General features: G+C 39.6%; 2 protein-coding genes and 1 non-coding gene across 5 annotated transcripts in view; all 3 read right to left on the reverse strand.

Annotated features, from left to right (window-relative positions):
- Window positions 1–398: 398 nt before the first annotated feature.
- Rps13 (ribosomal protein S13) lies at window positions 399–2,933 on the reverse strand. The gene is made up of 6 exons (XM_006992973.4): window positions 2,826–2,933; window positions 2,634–2,682; window positions 2,431–2,509; window positions 1,645–1,814; window positions 1,098–1,198; window positions 399–470 (listed from the first exon to the last, which is right to left on the reverse strand). The coding sequence occupies exons 1-6, from the start codon at window positions 2,846–2,848 to the stop codon at window positions 437–439; spliced, it is 456 nt and encodes a 151-aa protein (XP_006993035.1). The 5' UTR covers window positions 2,849–2,933; the 3' UTR covers window positions 399–436.
- Window positions 1,922–2,010, reverse strand: LOC121827065 (small nucleolar RNA SNORD14). Its single transcript, XR_006069191.1, has one exon. It is a non-coding gene; the product is annotated as a small nucleolar RNA SNORD14 (small nucleolar RNA).
- A 3,858-nt stretch (window positions 2,934–6,791) lies between the features above and the next one.
- Window positions 6,792–19,883, reverse strand: part of Pik3c2a (phosphatidylinositol-4-phosphate 3-kinase catalytic subunit type 2 alpha) — a 137,465-nt gene continuing 124,373 nt past the window's right edge. For all 3 annotated transcript variants that reach the window (XM_076563618.1, XM_006992972.4, XM_015986485.3), the window contains 9 exons: window positions 19,425–19,581; window positions 18,674–18,783; window positions 16,586–16,793; window positions 14,968–15,092; window positions 12,843–12,960; window positions 12,684–12,756; window positions 12,022–12,131; window positions 11,812–11,937; window positions 6,792–9,732 (listed from right to left, as the gene is read on the reverse strand). In XM_076563618.1, the coding sequence (XP_076419733.1) occupies window positions 9,550–9,732; window positions 11,812–11,937; window positions 12,022–12,131; window positions 12,684–12,756; window positions 12,843–12,960; window positions 14,968–15,092; window positions 16,586–16,793; window positions 18,674–18,783; window positions 19,425–19,581 (1,210 nt within the window). In that variant the 3' untranslated portion in view covers window positions 6,792–9,549. The remainder of the gene's footprint in view (window positions 9,733–11,811; window positions 11,938–12,021; window positions 12,132–12,683; window positions 12,757–12,842; window positions 12,961–14,967; window positions 15,093–16,585; window positions 16,794–18,673; window positions 18,784–19,424; window positions 19,582–19,883) is intronic.

Consider the following 19,883-nt stretch of genomic DNA (forward strand, 5'->3'; position numbering starts at 1 on the left):
GAGGACCAAACAGCTCTCCCAGTCAGCACAGTAGTGTGTACAATGGCAGGCACACTTCTGATGCTAACCATGGTTAACCATCAAGAGGACCCAAATGTTTGCACCCACCCTCCAATATAAGGCATTCCCACTTGCTAGTGTCTTCCAGTTCTCCCACACGTAGATAGCAAAGCCCACCAGTCTTTACAATCAGCTGGACTAGTAGTAGCTTAAGGGGCCCGGGAAACCAACTGAACAGACTCGAGCTTTCTGTCCCTCTGATCAGTAACTTTGCCAAAACACTTCCCCGGGAAACCAACTGAACAGACTCGAGCTTTCTGTCCCTCTGATCAGTAACTTTGCCAAAACACTTCCCCATCAAAAAAAAGATAAACACAGAAAAGAAACACAAAACACGATTTATTCAAAGTGATTTTATTGCTGTGTACACAAGAATTTACGCCACTAGAGCAGAGGCTGTGGATGACTCACTGGAAAAAAAGGAAAAGGGAAACTGGAATTAATACTAGTCTTTGGGATCCACTCACAGCTCCCTCTGCTACCAGAGAGCTATCCCCAAACAGCTAAAATACCTAACTGCACACAATGCACCTAACTGAGCAAGACCCCAAAAGCTCACAGATTCAAACAGGAGGATGAATGGCAAAGCTCAACCAGATATCTAAGAACTGGTCATCTGGCAGAAGCTTTGGATGAGTGTCAGAGTGAGCAATCCATGAGGGGAGATGGTGGTGGGAAGGACCATTCCTAAGTCAAACCAGAATCTGCCAACTATGCTTTTAAGTGATATTTCTTTCTTCCTTTAAAAAGACAGGATTTCATGCAGGTCAGCCTGCCTCTACACCCACCTCTAAATAACATTTTGATTGAACATTGCCATTTGATTATGTATCAACCGTGCATGCTTTCCCATTACTATGACAGGGGTGGGATGAAATGGTACTCAACTATAGGACCCAGAAAGACAAAATATCTACCACCAAGCCCTTTACCTACTACTGCAGTGGTATTTGCTCCCCCGACCTTAGGTGGAGCAAATACCAATCCATACACATACTACCTGGCTGACTGTTGCCAACAAAAATGCATACACTTACTATTTCCAATTGGGTGGGAGGACCCGCTTAGTCTTATAGTAACGAGCCAGCCGGTGAATTCTGCTCTCTATCAGAATCAGGCGGAACTTAGCATCCTTATCCTAAAAATAAGAGATTTAAGAAAACCACCATCACGTAAAGTAACTCAACACCTTCCATAGTTAGGTTAAGCTTTTTAAACAGGGTCTCTTTATTATTATACAGCCCTGGTTGTCTTATAACATGTTAGACCAGGCTGGCCTCAAACTCAGAGATCCACTAACCTTACTGAGATTATAGGCATGCATCACCAAACCCATAGAGGCAATTTGAGGTTCTAGAATAAGGCCTATAGGAATGGTCACAAAACTACAAAAGAGCCCCCAACATTTGGAACCAACTGGATATAATGTTTAGGGGAGCTAAAAACCAAACTACCCATTCCAAGGAAACTACAATGCTGACCATTTGGTACCTAGAACCACCCGAGAGAATCAAACTCAAATGCACTCTTCCTGAAGACCAGAACAAGCACTGCTACTTAACACCAGGTTTCGTCCTCACTTACCTTTCTGTTCCTCTCAAGATGCTTTCGGACAGCCACCGCTTTCTTAATCAGATGGTACAGATCCTCAGGGAGGTCAGGGGCAAGGCCTTTCGACTTAAGAATTCTCAGGATTTTATTACCAGTCACAAAACGGACCTGCGCCACACCATGCGAGTCCCTCAGGATCACACCTGAAAAAAGCAGGTAACTTCTAACACAAACTTGAGCATGTGATAAAGCCCCGGTAGCAAGGCTCTCCAAATTTCTGCAAATAGCCAACCTAAGAGTGCTTGCAAGCTCACTCAGACATCCAAGGAAGGTCTACCCAACATGGAGGAAGCCCTTCTGGTGGAAACCGCGAATGTTGGAACACCATCATCACAGTGAGTCTGCTAGAACACAGCTGACCAAAGGAACCAATGAGATTTCTACCTTTATATTTGTAATCTTTAAAACTGCATATATGTTATTCCTTTTAAACCTCAAATTACTTCTAGTTAGCTTGAGTCCATTTTAAATTATTTTTTTCCCCATAGCTGTAACATACTCTAAGTCTTACCGAGGACGTTTTCCTTCTATGACCAGTTATCCTAGGCCCCAGACCCATTTAACGGAAACAAATCATTTGCCATTTGTACAAAGTCACAGCAGCTTAGAGACCATTCATAGCTAGATGTGACCCGATCCCAGATGCTCCTCGTTTAGCTGGTGGAAGCGGGGGGAAAAGCGTTTTCAAGGCAGGGACTAGGCACATTTGTGTTTCCAGATGACCCGAGAGCAGCAGTTAGAGACGACGCCGTCACTCACCAATTTGGGAGGGAGTCAGGCCTTTCTTGGCCAGTTTGTAAATTTGTTCCTTCACGTCGTCCGACGTCAGCTTCAGCCACTGTACATGGAACGGAAATCGGCCTCAGATAAGAAAGCACGAGGGCAACCTTCCACCTCGGGCCGCATCCTCCCGCGCACAAGTCCCTTCCCATGCTGCCCTCCAACCCTCAGCCTCTACTCACCGTGGGGACGCTACGGCGGTAGGGCAGCGCCGACTGGGACAGGCCCTTCCTGAGAACAGAAGCGTAGGGAGTGAAGTGGCGGCCCGCGGCTCAAACTCCCCCGCCGTCTCCCCACCCGCACCCCGCATCCTCCTCCCCTTGCACCGCGCCCCAGCTCCAGCCCCACAACCCGGCTTGGCGCCGCGGGCTCACCCGGGAGCGTGCATGCGACCCATGATGGCGGAGGTCTGGCAGCAAAGAGAGAACGAGGTAGGAAACGGCGCAGGAAGCCCAGCCACACGCAGGAAGTGACGTCATGCGTCCACGCTTTCTCTCACGCGGGGCGGGGCTATACGGCGCGGCCACAGGAGTCCGCGTGACTACGCGTCCCAGAAGGCATTGCGGCGGATGTCCCACCTCATTGGTTGCTTGGGTCCAGTTTCCGCTGTCTCTGGTCCGGCTCTCAGGCAGAGCCGGAAGTCAGCAGCTAACCGTAGTAGGAGTCCGTGTCTGAGGGAACCGTGGACGGGTTCGAGCCCTGGGCTGGAGGATTTGGATAAGCTGCGGGGTCAGCGATTTTTCAGGGCTCCCTCACCAGCCCCGGACTCAAGCGGTGCGGGATGGGCGCTGCATCGAAGAGAACGCAGCGCCTCCGCGCAGCCGGAGCCTCCCCTCCTCCCTAGATGGTTAACCCTGGGCTTTGGAGCCCGGCCCCGGCCTGTCCATGGCTGCCTGTGCCTTTGCCATCTACACAGGAGCGCTGAGCCGCGGACCCGACTGAGAAGAGTTGGGACTAGGAAAGAAGCTTCGAGAAGATGAGGGGGAAAGGGAATACCTAGGGAATTGATCTTTCACAGATGACTTAGTGCGGGTCCACCATAATGCGGTCCAAGAATGGGTGACAAGTGGCGGGCGAGAGGTTTAAACAACATAGTATTGAGCCGGGCGGTGGTGGCGCACGCCTTTAATCCCAGCACTTGGGAGGCAGAGGCAGGTGGATCTCTGTGAGTTCGAGGCCAGCCTGGTCTCCAAAGCGAGTTCCAAGAAAGGAGCAAAGCTATACAGAGAAACCCTGTCTCGAAAAAACAAACAAAAACAAACAAACAAAACTGTAGTATTGAAACATTGGTGCTTCCCCCTCGCTATTTAATTATTACTTATGTATTTATTATTTTTGGAGGCTGGGTCTCTATTTATTTGTTTGTTATTTTTGGAGGCAGGGTCTCTCTATGTAGCTCTGGCTGTCCAGAAACTCGCTCTGTAAACAAGGCTGGCCTAAAAAACACACGGAAGTCGTCCTGCTTCTGCCTCAATAGACAATGCTGAGATGAAAGATGTGAGCCATCATGCCCAGCTGCATTATTTTAACCCATCACTAGTTGAATAATTTTTTTCTAAAACATTGGGAACTTGAACCAAATTTGTATTTTTTCCTAGCAAAGATATATTTGATTTTTGTTTTCAAGACAGGGTTTCTCTGTGCAGCCTTGGCTGGCCTGTAGACCAGACTTGCCTGGAATTTACAGAGATCCACCTATCTCTGCCTCCAGAGTGCTGGGATTAAAGGCATGCACCACCACCGCCCAGCTGCAAAGATATATTTGAATAATTAACCAGAGTCATACTTTCAGCCCAGATATGCCACCCGTACATCAAATTTGGTGTCAATTCGCCATCCCTAAGCCAGAGCCTTTCAGTTTAACACGTTTGTCCAAAATACAAATGCAGGGTTCTTTCTTTCTCATTTCCATGAGTCACCCCAACACACCTCACTACAGAAATGTATGATCTATTTACTTGTTTCCACGGGTACCCCAATCCTATCCATCATCTCTCAGACAGCTTAAATGGCACCCCATTCTATATATTTTCTATTGGCCATCTAGTGGTCAGATAAATGCATTGCTCCTGTGAAAATCTAAATTTTTTTAAAACTTTTTTTAATAAAGTGGTGGTGGTGGTGGTGGGGGGGGATTGGAGAGATGGCTCAGTGGTTAAGAGCACTGGCTGCCCTTCCAGAGGTTCTGAGTTCAATTCCCAACAACCACATGGTGGCTCTCAACCTTCTAAAAAACTATCTGATGCCCTCTTCTGGCATGCAGGTACACATGCAGAGCACTCCTCCATAAAATATGAAGTTTTAAAAAAAGTGGTGACTATGGGGTATGTAAGAGAACAACATTGTGGAATCTGTTCAATCTTTTCACCTGGCTTTTGGATATCAAAACTAAGGATGTCAGTGCACAGCATGCATTCTTACTGAGCATACCAGGGGCCCTTTCTATACTTTATCAATGCATTTGAAATAAAACCTAGGCCCCTGGCCTCAAGTCCTCTCACTCTGCCATTGTTTCTAAACATTACAGGCACATTTCTGATCCTACAAATAGCAACATTTGTCTACCTGAAAAAAATTAAAATATTTTAAATGTGTGTATGTATGTATGTATGTATGTATGTATGTATGTATGTATATTTGCACCACAGTATCTACAGTGCCCAGAGGTCAGAAGAGGGTATCAGATCCTTTGGAACTGGAGTTACAGAATTCTTAGTTGCCTTAGGTTCTTGGAACCAAACCCAAGTCCTGCAAGAGCAATAAGCTCTCTTAACCCCTCAGACATTACTCCAGCCTCCAAGATTTTTAAAGAATTATTACTACATGCATATGTGGCTGTGCTAGAAAAGGACAATGGGTCCCCAGGAGCTAGAGTGAGTAATAAGCAGCTGTGCCTTTGTACTGGGAACCAGACTCTAGTCCTACAACAGGAGGAAGCCACTGTAACCACTAAGCCATCTCTCCAGGCCCCTACCTACAATACGTTTGAACTCCAGCACCCCCAAGCAGTCTGGCAGGAAGTTAGGTAGGCATTCAGTTATTTTACAGAATAACCCTACATAAGCCATCTTTCATGGGCAGCATAAAGATTTGGTTTTAATGGTTCTTTCAGGGTGTTTAGACTGTTTTCACATTATACAGAACAGTTTTATGATCATAAGAATAAAAGTGTGTGTGATGTTAGAATTTGCACTGTTCTGTGAGCTATGCCTAGAATATGGCTGTTGCTCTATTACTTTTAAGTAAACTACTAGATGCTGTGGAATAATCTTTTTGTACACTATGAATATGTATTACTATCATTGGCTAATAAGATGCTGACTGAGGGCTGGAGAGATGGCTCAGTGATTAAGAGCACTGACTGCTCTTCCAGAGGTCCTGAGTTCAATTTCCAGCAACCACATGGTGGCTCACAACCACCTGCAATTAGATCTGGTGCCCTCTTCTGGCCTGCAAGGTCATATGCAGGCAGAACACTGTATATATAATAAATAAATAAATAAATCTTAAAAAAAAAAAAAGGTTGTAATTTCATTGAAATAAACAACCATTAAAAAACAAAACAAAACTTTTTGGGGCTGGAGAGATGGCTCAGAGGTTAAGAGCACTGGCTGCCCTTCCAAAGGTTCTGAGTACAATCCCAGCAACTACATGGTGGCTCACAACCATCTATAATGAGATCTGGTGCCCTCTTCTGGCCTGCAGGCACACATGCAGGCAGAACATTGTATACATAATAAATAAATAAATCTTAAAAAAAAAAAAAGATGCTGATTGGACATTAGGCAGGAAGTACAGGTGAGCAACCAAACTAAAGATGATGGGAATGAGAAGGGCAGGGTCAAGGGTTGCCAGCAGACACAGAGGGAGCAAGAGATGAACATGCCACACTAATAAAGGTACTGCCACGTGGCAGAGCATAAATAAGGAATATGGGTTAATTTAAAATGTAAGAGCTAGTTAGTAACAATCTTGAGCTATTGGCCAAGCATTTATTATTAACATTAAGCCTCCAAGTCAATTATTTGGGAAGCGGCTGTCAGGTATTTGGGAATAGGCAGGCAAGAGAGAAACATCCATTTATAACCAGAGATCAGGAACCACATCTACAGAAGATTTCACATCTTAGGAATAATGATGGGCCATAGCAAAACGATATCTAGACCTTCAAAGAATCATACTCAGATACCAATTCAAACTCCCTTTTTAGACATTTTAGGGAAGTCTGACAGACCAGATCTGAAATTCTTGATTACTAAACTTTACAAACTCGTGGGTGAGGTGCAAAGAACACTGTGTTATAAAAGTTTGAGACCACAATATTAAAACAAGGAAAGAAATGACAGCTGAATTCCTTTATTCCAGAAATATTTTAATATAATTGTAGTATAGTTATGAAGTCACATTCAATTCACTGAATATATTCCAAGTATTAATAAAAATATTATACATCTTCACTTACTATGCTGATATAATTAAAGCATTTGGTTCTTACAGATGATATCAGTAATCACATCCATATTTGCACTGCTAGTAAACAGCATGTAAATAAATGTGTATTAAAATAGCAGGCTTCAGCGTTTTGTTTTTTTAAATCCGAGTTATCAAAAGTGAATTTTTTAAATGCCACAATTCATGAGTCCTAGAAAGAATTAAACAATTTAAGGCAAGATTTTGAACTTTTTATACAACTTTAATTTGAAAAAAAAAAAGAATATATAAAAAAAGATATACATGCTTTAACAACTCGATTCACATAAACACAGTACTGAAAAGCATTGGTGCCAGTTCTCAGTGGATCCCTCAGAGAAAACAGGTTCTTGGGACAAACCTTCATCTTCAGATCTTAGAGCACAGGCAAGAACGAAGAGTTCTGGCACAGGACTTGAATGTAACAGATGATCTTTACTTAACAAAGGTAGTTGTAAAAGTGATTACACATAAAAATTAGTGTCTTGGCCAGTTTAGAGTTTTGTTTTTCAGATTTATTTGAAGGGAAGTGTTAAAGTTTTTAGAAAGCGAGCTGATTTATAATTGACTGCAGTGGTAGTGCAAAGAGGCTACTCTCTCCTCCCTATCGCTAGTTTTTGGTATGGGCTGAAGATTAGCATTTTACAAAGAAATAACTTATATTAAAATATATGTGTTCTAATGACCAAAAGAGGCACAGATTGAGTTAAATTAAGAGAAAATATTACCTTTTTGTTCTGAATTCTTAACTATACAGTATTAATCATAATATATACTTTTAGATATGAATCAGATTTCTTGTCACTGAAAAGTGACATTACCTTTTCTGGTTCTATTATTTGTGCTTAGATACACTAACAGATCACAAAAAAGTCTACAAGAGTCTGATGAATGACAACCTTTTACAAATAGCATCTTTTAAAAAAAGCAGATAGGTGACTCATGGAATGAAATTAGGTCTCTCTCAAAAGAAATAAAAAATTATAGTGCTACTTACATCTGCAAAACAATTTAAGGAAATGTTAATTGTGGAAAAAGCAAGTAATGGTGCTTTGATCTTCATTTTAATTAATTTAACAAGTAGACAACACACTTTAATATAAAAAATTCATATACTATACTAATAGGTTTCCCTATAAATGGACCATAGTGTTAGGCACCAAAAATTTCAAGTTTTGATTTCCTCAAAAATCTATTCCAATGATAACACCCTTGACTCTTAATTTAGCTCTGTAAGCATCATCATTTCTGCTAATCACTTTGTATACTTCATACAAATTTTATTCTAGCAAACTGATCCAGATTGTCCTCTCTTGGTACCCTTCTTTGAGTACTTTGCCAGTTTTCTCATGACTACCAGAGTCGCCACATCTCTATTACCATTCTAAAAATATATGAACTTCTGTTCTAACCATGAAATTTATTGTATTTACATGTTTACCAGAACTAAACAAAGTTATGTCTGAAATGAGAAACTAATAAAAAAAAAAAAGAATCTTATTCTTAATGGTTACGCCATAATAACTTCAAACTCTCTCTTGTAATTCTGAATTTTCTTGTATTACACAAAATAATTCTTTCATGTCAATGTACAATGTTTACAAATACAAGACAGTTTACACAACACCTTCCATAAATGTCTATAATAAAATTCAGTCTGGATCCTACAGTCCTTATCCTGGGCCTCTTACAAAACAAAAATGGGCACAAACAATTTCCATTTGTTTAATGAATAAAGTACAATAAATACATGGAAGTGAAACTCCAATTTCAGTTCACACCCCTGCATATAAACGTAGGATTATAATGGAATGATGATAGAATTTAGAATACAACTATATCAATCAATCTCATTCAATTACTGGGCAACAAACATTAAATCAAATAGCTTAATAGTTAAAATAACTAAGTCACAATCAGAAGTAGAGAAAATAGTATTTTTGTGGGAAAACCATTAGTAAATGTACCTGATATTTTGTCCTCATTAAGGTGAAAATGAGTGAAAACTACTTACTCTTTAATCAGAAATGAAGTGCCAATGAAGCATATAAAGTTAAGTAAGGCACCATTATTTACAACTCCATCGCTTGGCACTTACTCTGAAAAGGCTTTAACAATGAATAAAAATAGTATTTTTTTCTCTACTTGTGTAAACTACTTAGTAGTTCTTAGCATTCTGCCCACTATTTGTGCTTTGCTTTTCAGCCTGCTGAGTAGCAGCTACATCTTTCCTTTGGTGTCTGGGAGCATACACAGTGGTAAAGGCTGTGAGGTGCATAACAGGAAAACCAATTTGCTGTGTCTGTGTGGGAAGAATGCAGACGAGGTGATCAAAATGACACAGTATTATCTCAAAGTCTTTTTCAGGATTTACTCTGTACTATAGTATATCTATACTAAGTTTGGGATTGGTAGCATTCAGCAGAATGACTTCAAAACAGCAATGGCTTCTCCAATGTGTGACAGCTGGTCCAACAGATGTGTTGAAACACTGCAAGTATATTAAGTTTATAATTTCTGCCCAAATATAAAAAAATATACAAAGTTCCCAAGTGTGTGTGTGTTTGTGTGTACACATATGTGCATACATTTATAACTCCTTGCTTCCAAAGCTCAGAAATCTGTGGTTTATAGGTACGTTGCTGCAGCCAGCTGATACCACTTAACTGTCTCTTTGCTCAAGTTGAAATCTTTCAGCGGCAGGGTTATTCCACCCAAGAAGAAATTCTCCCGCAGAGATTCTGAACTGAGCACACTCAGTTGAAGTTCTCTCTGCCTCAAGGTTTCTTTGCTGTATCCACTATACACAAGCTAGAGGGGAAAAAATGATAAGGTTTGGTTTCTTGGAATATTTCCAGTAAAATATGAAGATAGCAGTCAAAGAGGGATATAATGAATGGCACTGAGTATAGAAGCAGGGCTTGTCTCAACGTATCAGAAGCAGGTTTTTAACTTCTGCACTACTGGATTGAACTATCATTCCTGTCAGTGTTTAAGGAAGAGGTTGCATCAAGCAGGACCAATCATTGTCAAAAAACAAAACAAACAAAAATCCCCAAATCTCCAGACATGGTTTCTGTGGGATGAAGTGATGAGGAAGGAAAAGAGATTACCTGGTGATTACCTTAAGATGATCTAATAGCTGGAGAAAAAAAGAGGATGAAAGGAAAGCAAGTTGGAAAATAGAATTTTAAAATTATTTTGCAAAAACATTAAAAATTCATTGTTTTCTTCTGTTAAATGCCATATACCAGGAAGTGGTAACTTTTATTCACAAGGAGATACAAACCCACAGTCAAAAGTGCAGTTTCCAGAGCTGCAGTGCTCAAAGCTCCTGCAACTTCAAATCCTCATCTCAACACTTAAAATTTTTATTTTTCCACAAAGCTTCACAGTAAGTTCTGAGAAATAGTTCTTTAATCTAGACCTTCTCACTGTTTGACTAAAACAGCCACAAGAACACTTCTTGCATTCCTTGGTCTTGAACATAGTATAACACCAAGTGTTCTTTGGTTAAGTAGCGCATGTGTTTTTAAAGAGTGAATGACCCTCTAGAGGGTTCTCTCTCTCTGTGTATGTGTTTGGACAGGGTCTCTGTATCCAGATAGCCTAGGCTGACTTCAGTTGTAATATGTAATCCAGGCTGACCTTGAATGAACATTATAATCTTCCTGCTTTGACTCTTAAAAAGCTAAAAGTACAGGAATGTACCAGCCCACCTGGCTTTTTTCTCTTTAAACTTTATTCATTACGTTTTTTTTTTTTTTTAAAAAATTCATATATATATGTCAAATGTGTGGGTGCCTGAGGAAGCCAGAAGATGGTGTCAGATTCCCTGAAACTGGATCACAGGCAGTTGTAAGCCATCTGATACAGGTGCTGGGGGCTGAACTTCAGGCCTCTGAAAGAGCAAGTGCTCCTAAGTGCTGAGCCCCATGCCTGGCTTTTATACAGGTCTTGATAAATTGATAATCTTGATCAAAATTCAAGTAGTCAAGCCAGGTGTAGCGGTGCATGCCTTTAATTTCAGCACTCAGGAGGCAGAGTGGTGGATCTCTGTGAGTTCAAGGCCAGCCTGGTCTACATAGTGAGTTCCAGGAGAGAGCTACACAGTGACATCCTGTCTCGAAACCAACCAAACAAACAAACAAAAAAAAAACAAGCAAAAAATTCAAGTTGTCTTCCAATCTGTATCCAGACATTGTGTGTGTGTGTGTGTGTGTGTGTGTGTGTGTGTGTGCGTGTGTGTGTGTAAACTAAATGCTAAGGTCCATAAATAATGTGTCCACCCCAAAAATAGTTAAGCAAGGGAGCAAGGTGAGGGGACTTTGGCAGGTTTTAACTGGTTATGGATCTGCTAGTTGGCCTTGAGTATCTCAGTCACAGTTCTACTTTCTACTGTTCAGCTGACACTTTGTTTTTGTAAGAGGATTACTAAGAGAATAAAACATTCAGGGAAGAGCTAGAAAGATGGCTCAGTGGTTAAAGCATTGGATGCTCTTGCAGTGGACCTGAGTTCAATTCCAGCACCTACATGGCAACTCACAACTTCCTGTAATTCCAGTTCTAGAGAAACCAGCATACTCTTCTGGCCACTGTGGGTATAAGGCACACACACAATGCACTTACATACATGGCAGCAAAACAATAAATACACATAGAATAAAAATAAATAAATCTTTTTTTGCTTTTGTTTTTTGTTTTTTGAGACAGGGTTTATCTGTAGCTTTGGAGCCTGTCCTGGACTAGCTCTGTAGACCAGGCTGGCCTCGAACTCACAGAGATCCATCTGCCTCTGCCTCCCGAGTGTAAATAAATCTTAAAGAAATAAAAACATTAACATTTCAAAACAAAATTCTCAAAAATTTTGAGAAATGAAGTTTAGCTTACCATTTCATTAAATGTTGGGTTCCTAGTTTTACGTGAAATTTTGGTTTTACGTTTTGATGTCTTGTGGGTATCTGGAAGCAGGTATGTTTTGACATATGGATTTGGGTCAGTCCCATCTTCAGTAACCTATAAAGAAAAGCAGTTCCTTAACAGTAATGCTTTCTACCAAGGTACAGGTTTGCTCTACAGTCATCACTTGTAGCCACTCACAAGATCTTTGATGTGCATCACCATGATGAAGAGGGTGCCGTTTCGGTAAGACACAGACAACTTCACTGCTCCTCCTATTTGGCCCACAGTAGGGCTGAAGGGACCTGTCCCTGAAAACAGAAATACTTTCCTCTTTATCTCAATATGCCTGCAAGGGTTCACACTTCAACAAAAGAACTTCTGCATGAGGGTACAGTGAGGGGAAGTGGATAGGAAAAGCAAACCTCTTACGCCACTAATTTGTACTTATTTTTATTTTTTTGGTAATCACAGGATAATAATTAGGAATGCTAAGTTTTTCTAGAAATAGACTGGCTTAGAAAGACTAACCTGTTGAGAGGGAGGGAAGAAAGGAGACAGAGACAGAGAATTTATTGCTCTTACATAGAACCTGGGTTAGATTCCCAGCACTCACAGAGTAGCTTACAACCATCTATAATTCTAGTTCCAGGGGATCTAACCCCCTCTTCTGACCTCTGCAGGCATGTACATAGTAATTGCACATAAAATAAATCTTTTAAAAAAATCCAAGATAGACACCTGAAGACACCCAAAGCTAATTTCTGGCTGCTACACACATGCATGTGCCCTTATACATATCCACCTCCACCCCATCACTAAAGTCATGAATTATCAACCAGAAGGAAAAAGTATAATCTCACCTGCAGACCTAGCTATTCCTTCAGCTTTCTCATCACGAAGTAAGGGGTGGAAAAAAGTACAAACAAGATCACACTAAGATTGAAGAGAAAAAGGTTCATTAGTTAAATATTACATGACACAAAGGTAGAATATGTTATTTACTTATATTGGAAGGTCACCTCTGCTACATCTGTTGATGCATTCATCAAACTCTGTAAATAACTGTTTAATTCAATTTTCCTTTTGGCGGCTACATCTTTTATGTGTGTTCTTCCTAGAACCATCCTATTAGGAAAGCTACAACAGAAAAACAAAAACAAATGGGATTTAAATTATTTCATCAGAAAGTATTTGGAGAGCATCATGCACAATATTTACTTAGAAATATACTTTTTTTATATTCCTAAGATACAAAAGTGGGGTCTTAATCTATTATATTTTTGCCCATGTGATTCAAAACACTGGGGATGAACCAGTTTAAATTACTCATTTTCTTTATATAAGTCTTGGCATCAAGATGAATGTGTTAGCTGGGCACAGTGGCACATGCCTATGATCCCAGTACCACTTGGGAGGTAGGAAAGGCAGACCAGGTGTTGAAGAAGGCCAGTCTCAGCCATATAGGAAATTCCAGGCAAACCCTGGCTACATGAGACCCTATCTCAACAACCCCCTTTCTGGGGGAAAAAAAAAGGAAAGAAAAAGATGCATGCCTTACTAGTTTCCTGTATTTGTTACTAATTTTCTGTTATTTGGTTTCAACTTTAATCATTCACAATATTTACCTGATCTTATCTCTAAAAGAATCATTGCTCAATAATCATAAAATAAAATACACAAACAATGACACAGGCCCTAAATCAGGTGCCAAATACAATGATCTCTATTCTTATTTTGGGATGGCTAAAAAATGAGAGTGCACACAGTAAGAAACTTTATATACTGTTTGAGACAGGGTCTCACTCACTATGTATCCTTGGCTGGCCTTGAACTCAAAGAGATCTACACCCAACAGTGACATACTTTGATACCCATTTGCCTCCATGACTTTGAAATCTTATGTGAGAAGAATATGGCAAAGGAAAGGTACTGGTCTTTAAGCTACAGTAAATTTGAGGACTTACAAAGGCTGGTCTTTACAGTAAATCTGAAGATTTACAAAAGGATTCGGATAAAAAGCTAAGCACTAGGGGCAAGAGAGATGGCTCAGTAGTCAAGAGCATTTCTGCTCTTGCAGAGAACCTGAGTTTGGTTTCCAGCACCCACACTGGTCAGCTCACACAGCCTCCAGCTCTATGGGATTGATGCCTCTGCAGGCACCAACACAGCAAACACACACACATACCACACACAATTTAAAACAAAAAATTTTCTTTAAAAAAAGCTAAGCATTAAGATTATTACACCTGCTAGGCAGTAGTGGCAGATGCCCTAACTCTCACCACTTGGGAGGCAGAGACAGGTGGATCTCTGAGGTCAAGACCAGCCTGGTCTACATAGTGAGTTCCAGGACACCCAGGGCTATACAGAGAAACTCTGTCTCAAAAAGAAAAAAAGAAAAAAAAAAAAAAAAAGATGATTACATCTAAGAATTTCAGTGGTAACTGGCAAGGGGTCAGTGTCATACAATGGCACATGTTGAGGTTAGAATTGTCTGGTTTGACAGAAACAGCCTTTACCAGCTGAGCCATAAAATCTGACCTCAGGTTTATTGTTTATCACAGGAGATCAGTATGGCTCATGTGGATGATTTCTGCTGCAGCTGTAGCATGTGACTTTTTAAAAACAAGATTCCATTATCTTAGCTGATACTGTGTTGTGTCTGCACAATAAAGGTGACAAAAAGGCTCACCCCTTGTTTGCTGTTTTGATTTTTAAGATAATGGATATGCTAGGCAGTGGTGGCGCACCTTTAGTTCCAGCACTTGGGAGGCAGAGGCAGGCAGATCTCAGTGAGTTCCAGGCCAGCCTGGTCTACATAGGGAGTTCCAGAACAGTCAGGACTGTTACAAAGAGAAACTCTGTCTCAAAAAATCAAAAGACAATGGATACTTAAGTTATATACTCTATCCTCTCATCTCTACCTCCTGGGTACATGTGCCACCAAGCCTAGCTTTAAGATTTGAATCACATGCTCATTCAATACAAAATTCAAGCTCCTTATCTACCTTCAGTACTGTATGAGGTACTTATTATTTTAAGTGTTGTAACTGAATGTTAACCAAAGTTTCCCACCTACATGTAGAAACAAGTAGTTTCTACATAGGAAAGTAAGGATGAATTTTTGCGAGGATAAGAACATACCCAGGTAACTTCCAAAGTGGAAAAATAATGCTGAGCTTATTGTGAAGTTCCTGAAACTCATCAAATGTCCGGAATACAAATGATGGTTCGAGGTGTCCTTCTCTCAGAATTCGGACTACATAAATCTGAAAAGAAATCAATGATAGGCACATTACATTGTAATAAAATTTCTTTCCTGATATAAAACTTTATAGTAAAAGTGCTTTTAACCTTGGGGATACACGTCACTGATAGGTAACAGTGAATACAGTACATTGTATTTATATAGCACACACAATTGCATTTGAGACTGAACTTAGCGACTGCAAGATTCAAATAAAAACTTGAAAGTGAACACTTTTATTTTCATGTTTACAATGTACTTCTCAAACATATACACTTAGTGCATTTCCAACAAAAAGGAAAAAGGTTTAAGATTTAAGAAAGTAAATAGAAAAAAAGCAAAAAAAAAAAAAATTTATGGGGTGTGAGTTAAAAGAACATGTTTTACTGGATATTTCAACTATTATAAGTTACTTTGAATACTGCTGCAAGAAGAGTCCAGGTATCCATACAAAACCAGAGGCATATGTATGTGCACATGTGTGTATACTTTCCAGTGCCATTATAAACCAATAGCAATATAACCTCAATAAAATGATTAAAATAAAAGTAAAATAGCTTTCTAAAAATCTATTCATCATAGATTTTAAAAAAATTATCTAAAAAAAATTTTAATATGGAGGATAGAGATGTACTTCAGTGGTACAGCATGCGGCTAGCATGCCTGAGACCCTGGGATTGACTCTCAGCATGGAAAAAGAGGAGGAAAAAGAAAAAATAAAACAGCACAAGGGTGAATAATAATAGCCACAAGAGTGTGGAAAAACCAATACAAATCCTGTATTTGTTTAAAAATAAGGTTTGGGAAGGCCTGGTGGCAAAAATCTTTAATCCTATCACTTGGGAGTTAGATGCATGTGGCTTTCTGAGTTTGAGCCTAGCCTGGTCTACACAGAGAGTTCCATGATAACCCAGTCACATAAAAACAGAAAACAAGTTTTATGTGTGTGTTTAATGAATGCTATGTAGTCATGAAAGCCCTGGGTTTGATACCCAGTGACACAAATAGAAAAATATTGTACAGAAAAGTAGAATGGGAACTTAAGACTTTTTTGTTTGTTTGGTTGTTTGGTTAATGAGACAAGGTCCTGGCTGTTCTGGAACTAGGTATATATATAGATCAGGCTGGCCTCAAAAAGATGCCTCTTGTCTCCTGAATGTTGGGATTAAGGCATGCATCTCCATGCCCAGATGGGAGTTACAGACTTTTTGAATGGATTGGTTAAATGTTTCAGCAAGCAAGATTTACCTTTGAAACCAAGAAAAGAGAAGGAATAAGAAAATACCCTGACACTAAAAGAAGAAATGTATTTTGACCCTCATGATTTTTAAGTAAATTTAACAATATAAAAGAAATCAAATTAAAATAATTCTTTAAGTATATTTACTTATTTTTGGACCATCCATGGAAGCAACATGCACAGATGAAATGTTTAGAACTTCAGCAGTCAGTGAAAAGTATGAAGGACAACAAAAACCTCATACATGATAATCTACACATATTGAACAAACTTACATAGTGTTTATCTGGGTTGTATTTCTTATGATATGTGAAAACAGAGGCTTCCTTGATTCGACCATCTTGTCTAAAGGAGTATGTTTTTGGTGAAAATGAAAGGATGGGTTCATCATTAGAAGGAAGACCAGAAAAACGTAGCTGAGCAAGGTTATGAATGAAGAAGTTAAACTTTGTGGCAATGCTTCCCAAACTTGACTCAATCAGCCTGCAAAATAACGAGAGACTTGTTAATAATAATAATAATAATAATAATAATAATAATAATAATAAGTTTTTATGGAGATACATGCTAAATTCAAGATAATAAAAGATGAAATTTCTCTTAAAATAATAAGTAGGGGCAGGCTCTGAGGAAGGTTCATCAGGCTAGGGTATTTGCCACTAAGCATGATGATCCAAGGCTAATAATCCCTGGGGCCCACATCGTAGAAGGAGAATCAACTTCCAGACATTATCCTCTGCTCTCCATACAAGCAGGCAGTATATACCACACACACAAGAAATAATAAAAATGCTTTCAAAAGGTAAATTATTAAGTAGATTTTTCACTCTGCCAAAGACTCTCTTTTTCTTTGGGCCAAAGGAAAACTGTTAAAATGCATCTCACTCCAACAAAAAATATTTAGTGCAAGAAAGAAATAATGTTTGGATTTCTTGAGACATATGGGGTCCAAGACCAAAGTGCTATTAGAACTAGAAGATGATTACTGTATTACTAAAAATATGACTGTTATTTTAATCCACAATTAAAAAATTTTACTAAACAGCATAGAATAATTTGGTAACAAGACTCCCTCAGATAATCATGATCACAATTAGGAAAGGAAGTTTTGAAGGGATGGCGTTTGCAAAAGCACTTTGTAAGGCATGCCTGGATAATAAGACATTTAGATCACTAAAGGAGCAATAAGACTCGGAAACATAATGAAGGGCTAAGATGTAGTTCAGTGGTCCAGCACTTGCTTGGCATGGAGAACCACTGACTAAAACAAAACCCACAAAAGACTGAAGATTTAGCTTAGTAGTAAAATGATTGCAAGTGCACAGCCCTGGGTTCGATTTGTAGCCCCAAAGACGGGAACCACCACCACCAGAAAAACTATGAACACCCAAATTACTGGTTTAAGTTGAGAAGCATTCAAACTTCCATGAAGTAACATTTTACAATGCTAGTGTATCAGTTTGCTGCTATGTTGTGGTATCCATAGAAGCTATTACAGTAGAATCTTGAAAAAAAAAAATCATTTCAGAAAGAGATCTTAAAAAGCACATTATTGTAACTGTGGAAAACATGTTTCATTTATAAGCAGGAAGCATCCCAAGTGTTAGAATTCTGCCCTCACTCCAGCTGCATGACCGCAAATGTGCAGTTCTGGAGTTAAGCAAAGGGTCTTGCGTCTTATGTCATCAGTATGCGTTGATGATCACGTATGCACAGCATAGTCACACAATCTGTGCATGTGTGGCGTGGCTCTGTAAGCCCATCTGTGCCTTAAAGAGCCATGACTGAGGACCCCCCCCCTCGTTCTACTCCCCTCCCCTCCCCTCCACTTCCCTCTCTCTGCACATGCTTTCCTCCCCAGGCCTGGTTCTTGTCTCCCCACCCCCACAAATAAAGCTCAGTTAAAACTAATACTGGGTTCTGTCTTGACCATGACCTTTTTTCGAGGTAACCAACATGGTAAACTGTGCCACTTATCATTCATTTCACCAAGAAGTCATATACTAAATAACCTTGAGATTACACTTTGAAAGGAATAAACATTTTTCTAAGCACAGCTGCAACTTTTAGTAACTTTTTATCTTTCAGTGCTGGTGAATGAACATCCAGGATGCTTTTTTTGATTTTTCAAGACAAGGTTTCTCTGTATAGCTTTGTACCTTTCCTGGATCTCACTCTGTAGCCCAGGCTGGCCTCAAACTCACAGAGATCTGCCTGGCTCTGCCTCCCAAGTGCTAGGATGAAAGGTGTACACCACCATTGCCCTTGGTAACATCGAGGATCTTACAGAGGAGAAGATAAGCACTCTACCTCTGAGCTACATCCTAGCCCTTTGTATTTTGACACAGTTAAACATGTCATACCTAGTGAAGAAAATGGTAGCCTCGGCATCTGTAGTTTGGGGCTGAAGTGCATCTCTAACATATTTCAAATCCTGAATACTTGTAAGTTCTGGCAACCCTGAAGGAATCATCTGTAGAAGGAAAAAAAGTGTTAATATTTCTCTTGGTTAAATACTTAGAATTAAAGGAACAAAAATTATACACTTGAGTTTGTTAATGTCTTGGTTATCTAAGTGAACCTTACAAATCAGAAAAGTAAAGTTAATGAAGTCATATAACTTGCAGAACTAAAGTCCATTTATGGAATGGAACACATAAAATACAGATCTCTCTCCTAGGCCTATATTTACTATAACAATTCCAGTCACAATAATTACAGCATTTTTTTTTGTTGTTGTTGTATTTGTTCCTTTTACTTAGGTGGGCTACTTATCCTAGGAAGTGCAGAAATCCTGAGTATACAGCTTAGTGAATGTTTGCCACCTGATCTAGAGACACAAATGCACACTCACTCACCAGCAGCCAATACCCTTTTCAAGCTCCAGTTACTACTACTTTGCATTCTAGGGTCACCACTCTCCTGACTTCTTGTAGTTTTTAATTAGTGGAATCAGACAGTGAGTACTTATAGCAGTAATCTAAAAATATTGCATTAAAATTTTGACAAATCTGACTATAGCCAAATTTATTACAAAAACATAAAACATCCTGTTTAAATTATCAAAACATAGAGGCTCTAATATACAATTCAGCGTCAGTAAAGAACAGTTACCAGTGAGAGAAGGTTAAGAAAGAGGTTTGTCTGCTTTCTTATCAGGTTGTAGGCTTGACAGCAGAGGTCCACAAACAACTGGAAACGAATGGTGGGCCTTTCACCTCCATTAATGACGTATGCCATGTCAGAGGTAAGCACAAAAGGAGCTCGATCCCTGTTGAAAGCACACACAGAGCATATTTACAGAACATACTCAAAATAAATGCTGCCATTGCTGTTAAAAGTTATTAAAGTTAAAAGTAAAGCCATGTGAGCTACAATAATTTTCAAATAGGAAACAGCACCAGATAGTCTCGACTGTCCCTAATCCTTGAATGTTCACATTTTGAGGAAAACTATTACATAGCAACTTCAGCATTGGGACAGAACTTAAATATGAAATTTTCACAAGAGTGATTACTTATAAATCTATATGCCCAAAGAGAGATTCAACAGTGGCTACAAAAATATACAGAG

This window comes from Peromyscus maniculatus, chromosome 1 (genome assembly GCF_049852395.1).
Source record: "Peromyscus maniculatus bairdii isolate BWxNUB_F1_BW_parent chromosome 1, HU_Pman_BW_mat_3.1, whole genome shotgun sequence".
NCBI lineage: Eukaryota > Metazoa > Chordata > Mammalia > Rodentia > Cricetidae > Peromyscus > Peromyscus maniculatus.

Excerpts from the sequence above, each read along its gene's own strand:
- Rps13 (XM_006992973.4), bottom strand. The coding sequence starts at position 2,848 with ATGGGTCGCATGCACGCTCCCGG. Across the intron at positions 2,510-2,633 it reads ACCGCCGTAGCGTCCCCACG|TGGCTGAAGCTGACGTCGGA; the intron begins GTGAGTAGAGGC and ends TTCCATGTACAG. Across the intron at positions 1,199-1,644 it reads ATCTTGAGAGGAACAGAAAG|GATAAGGATGCTAAGTTCCG; the intron begins GTAAGTGAGGAC and ends TCTTATTTTTAG.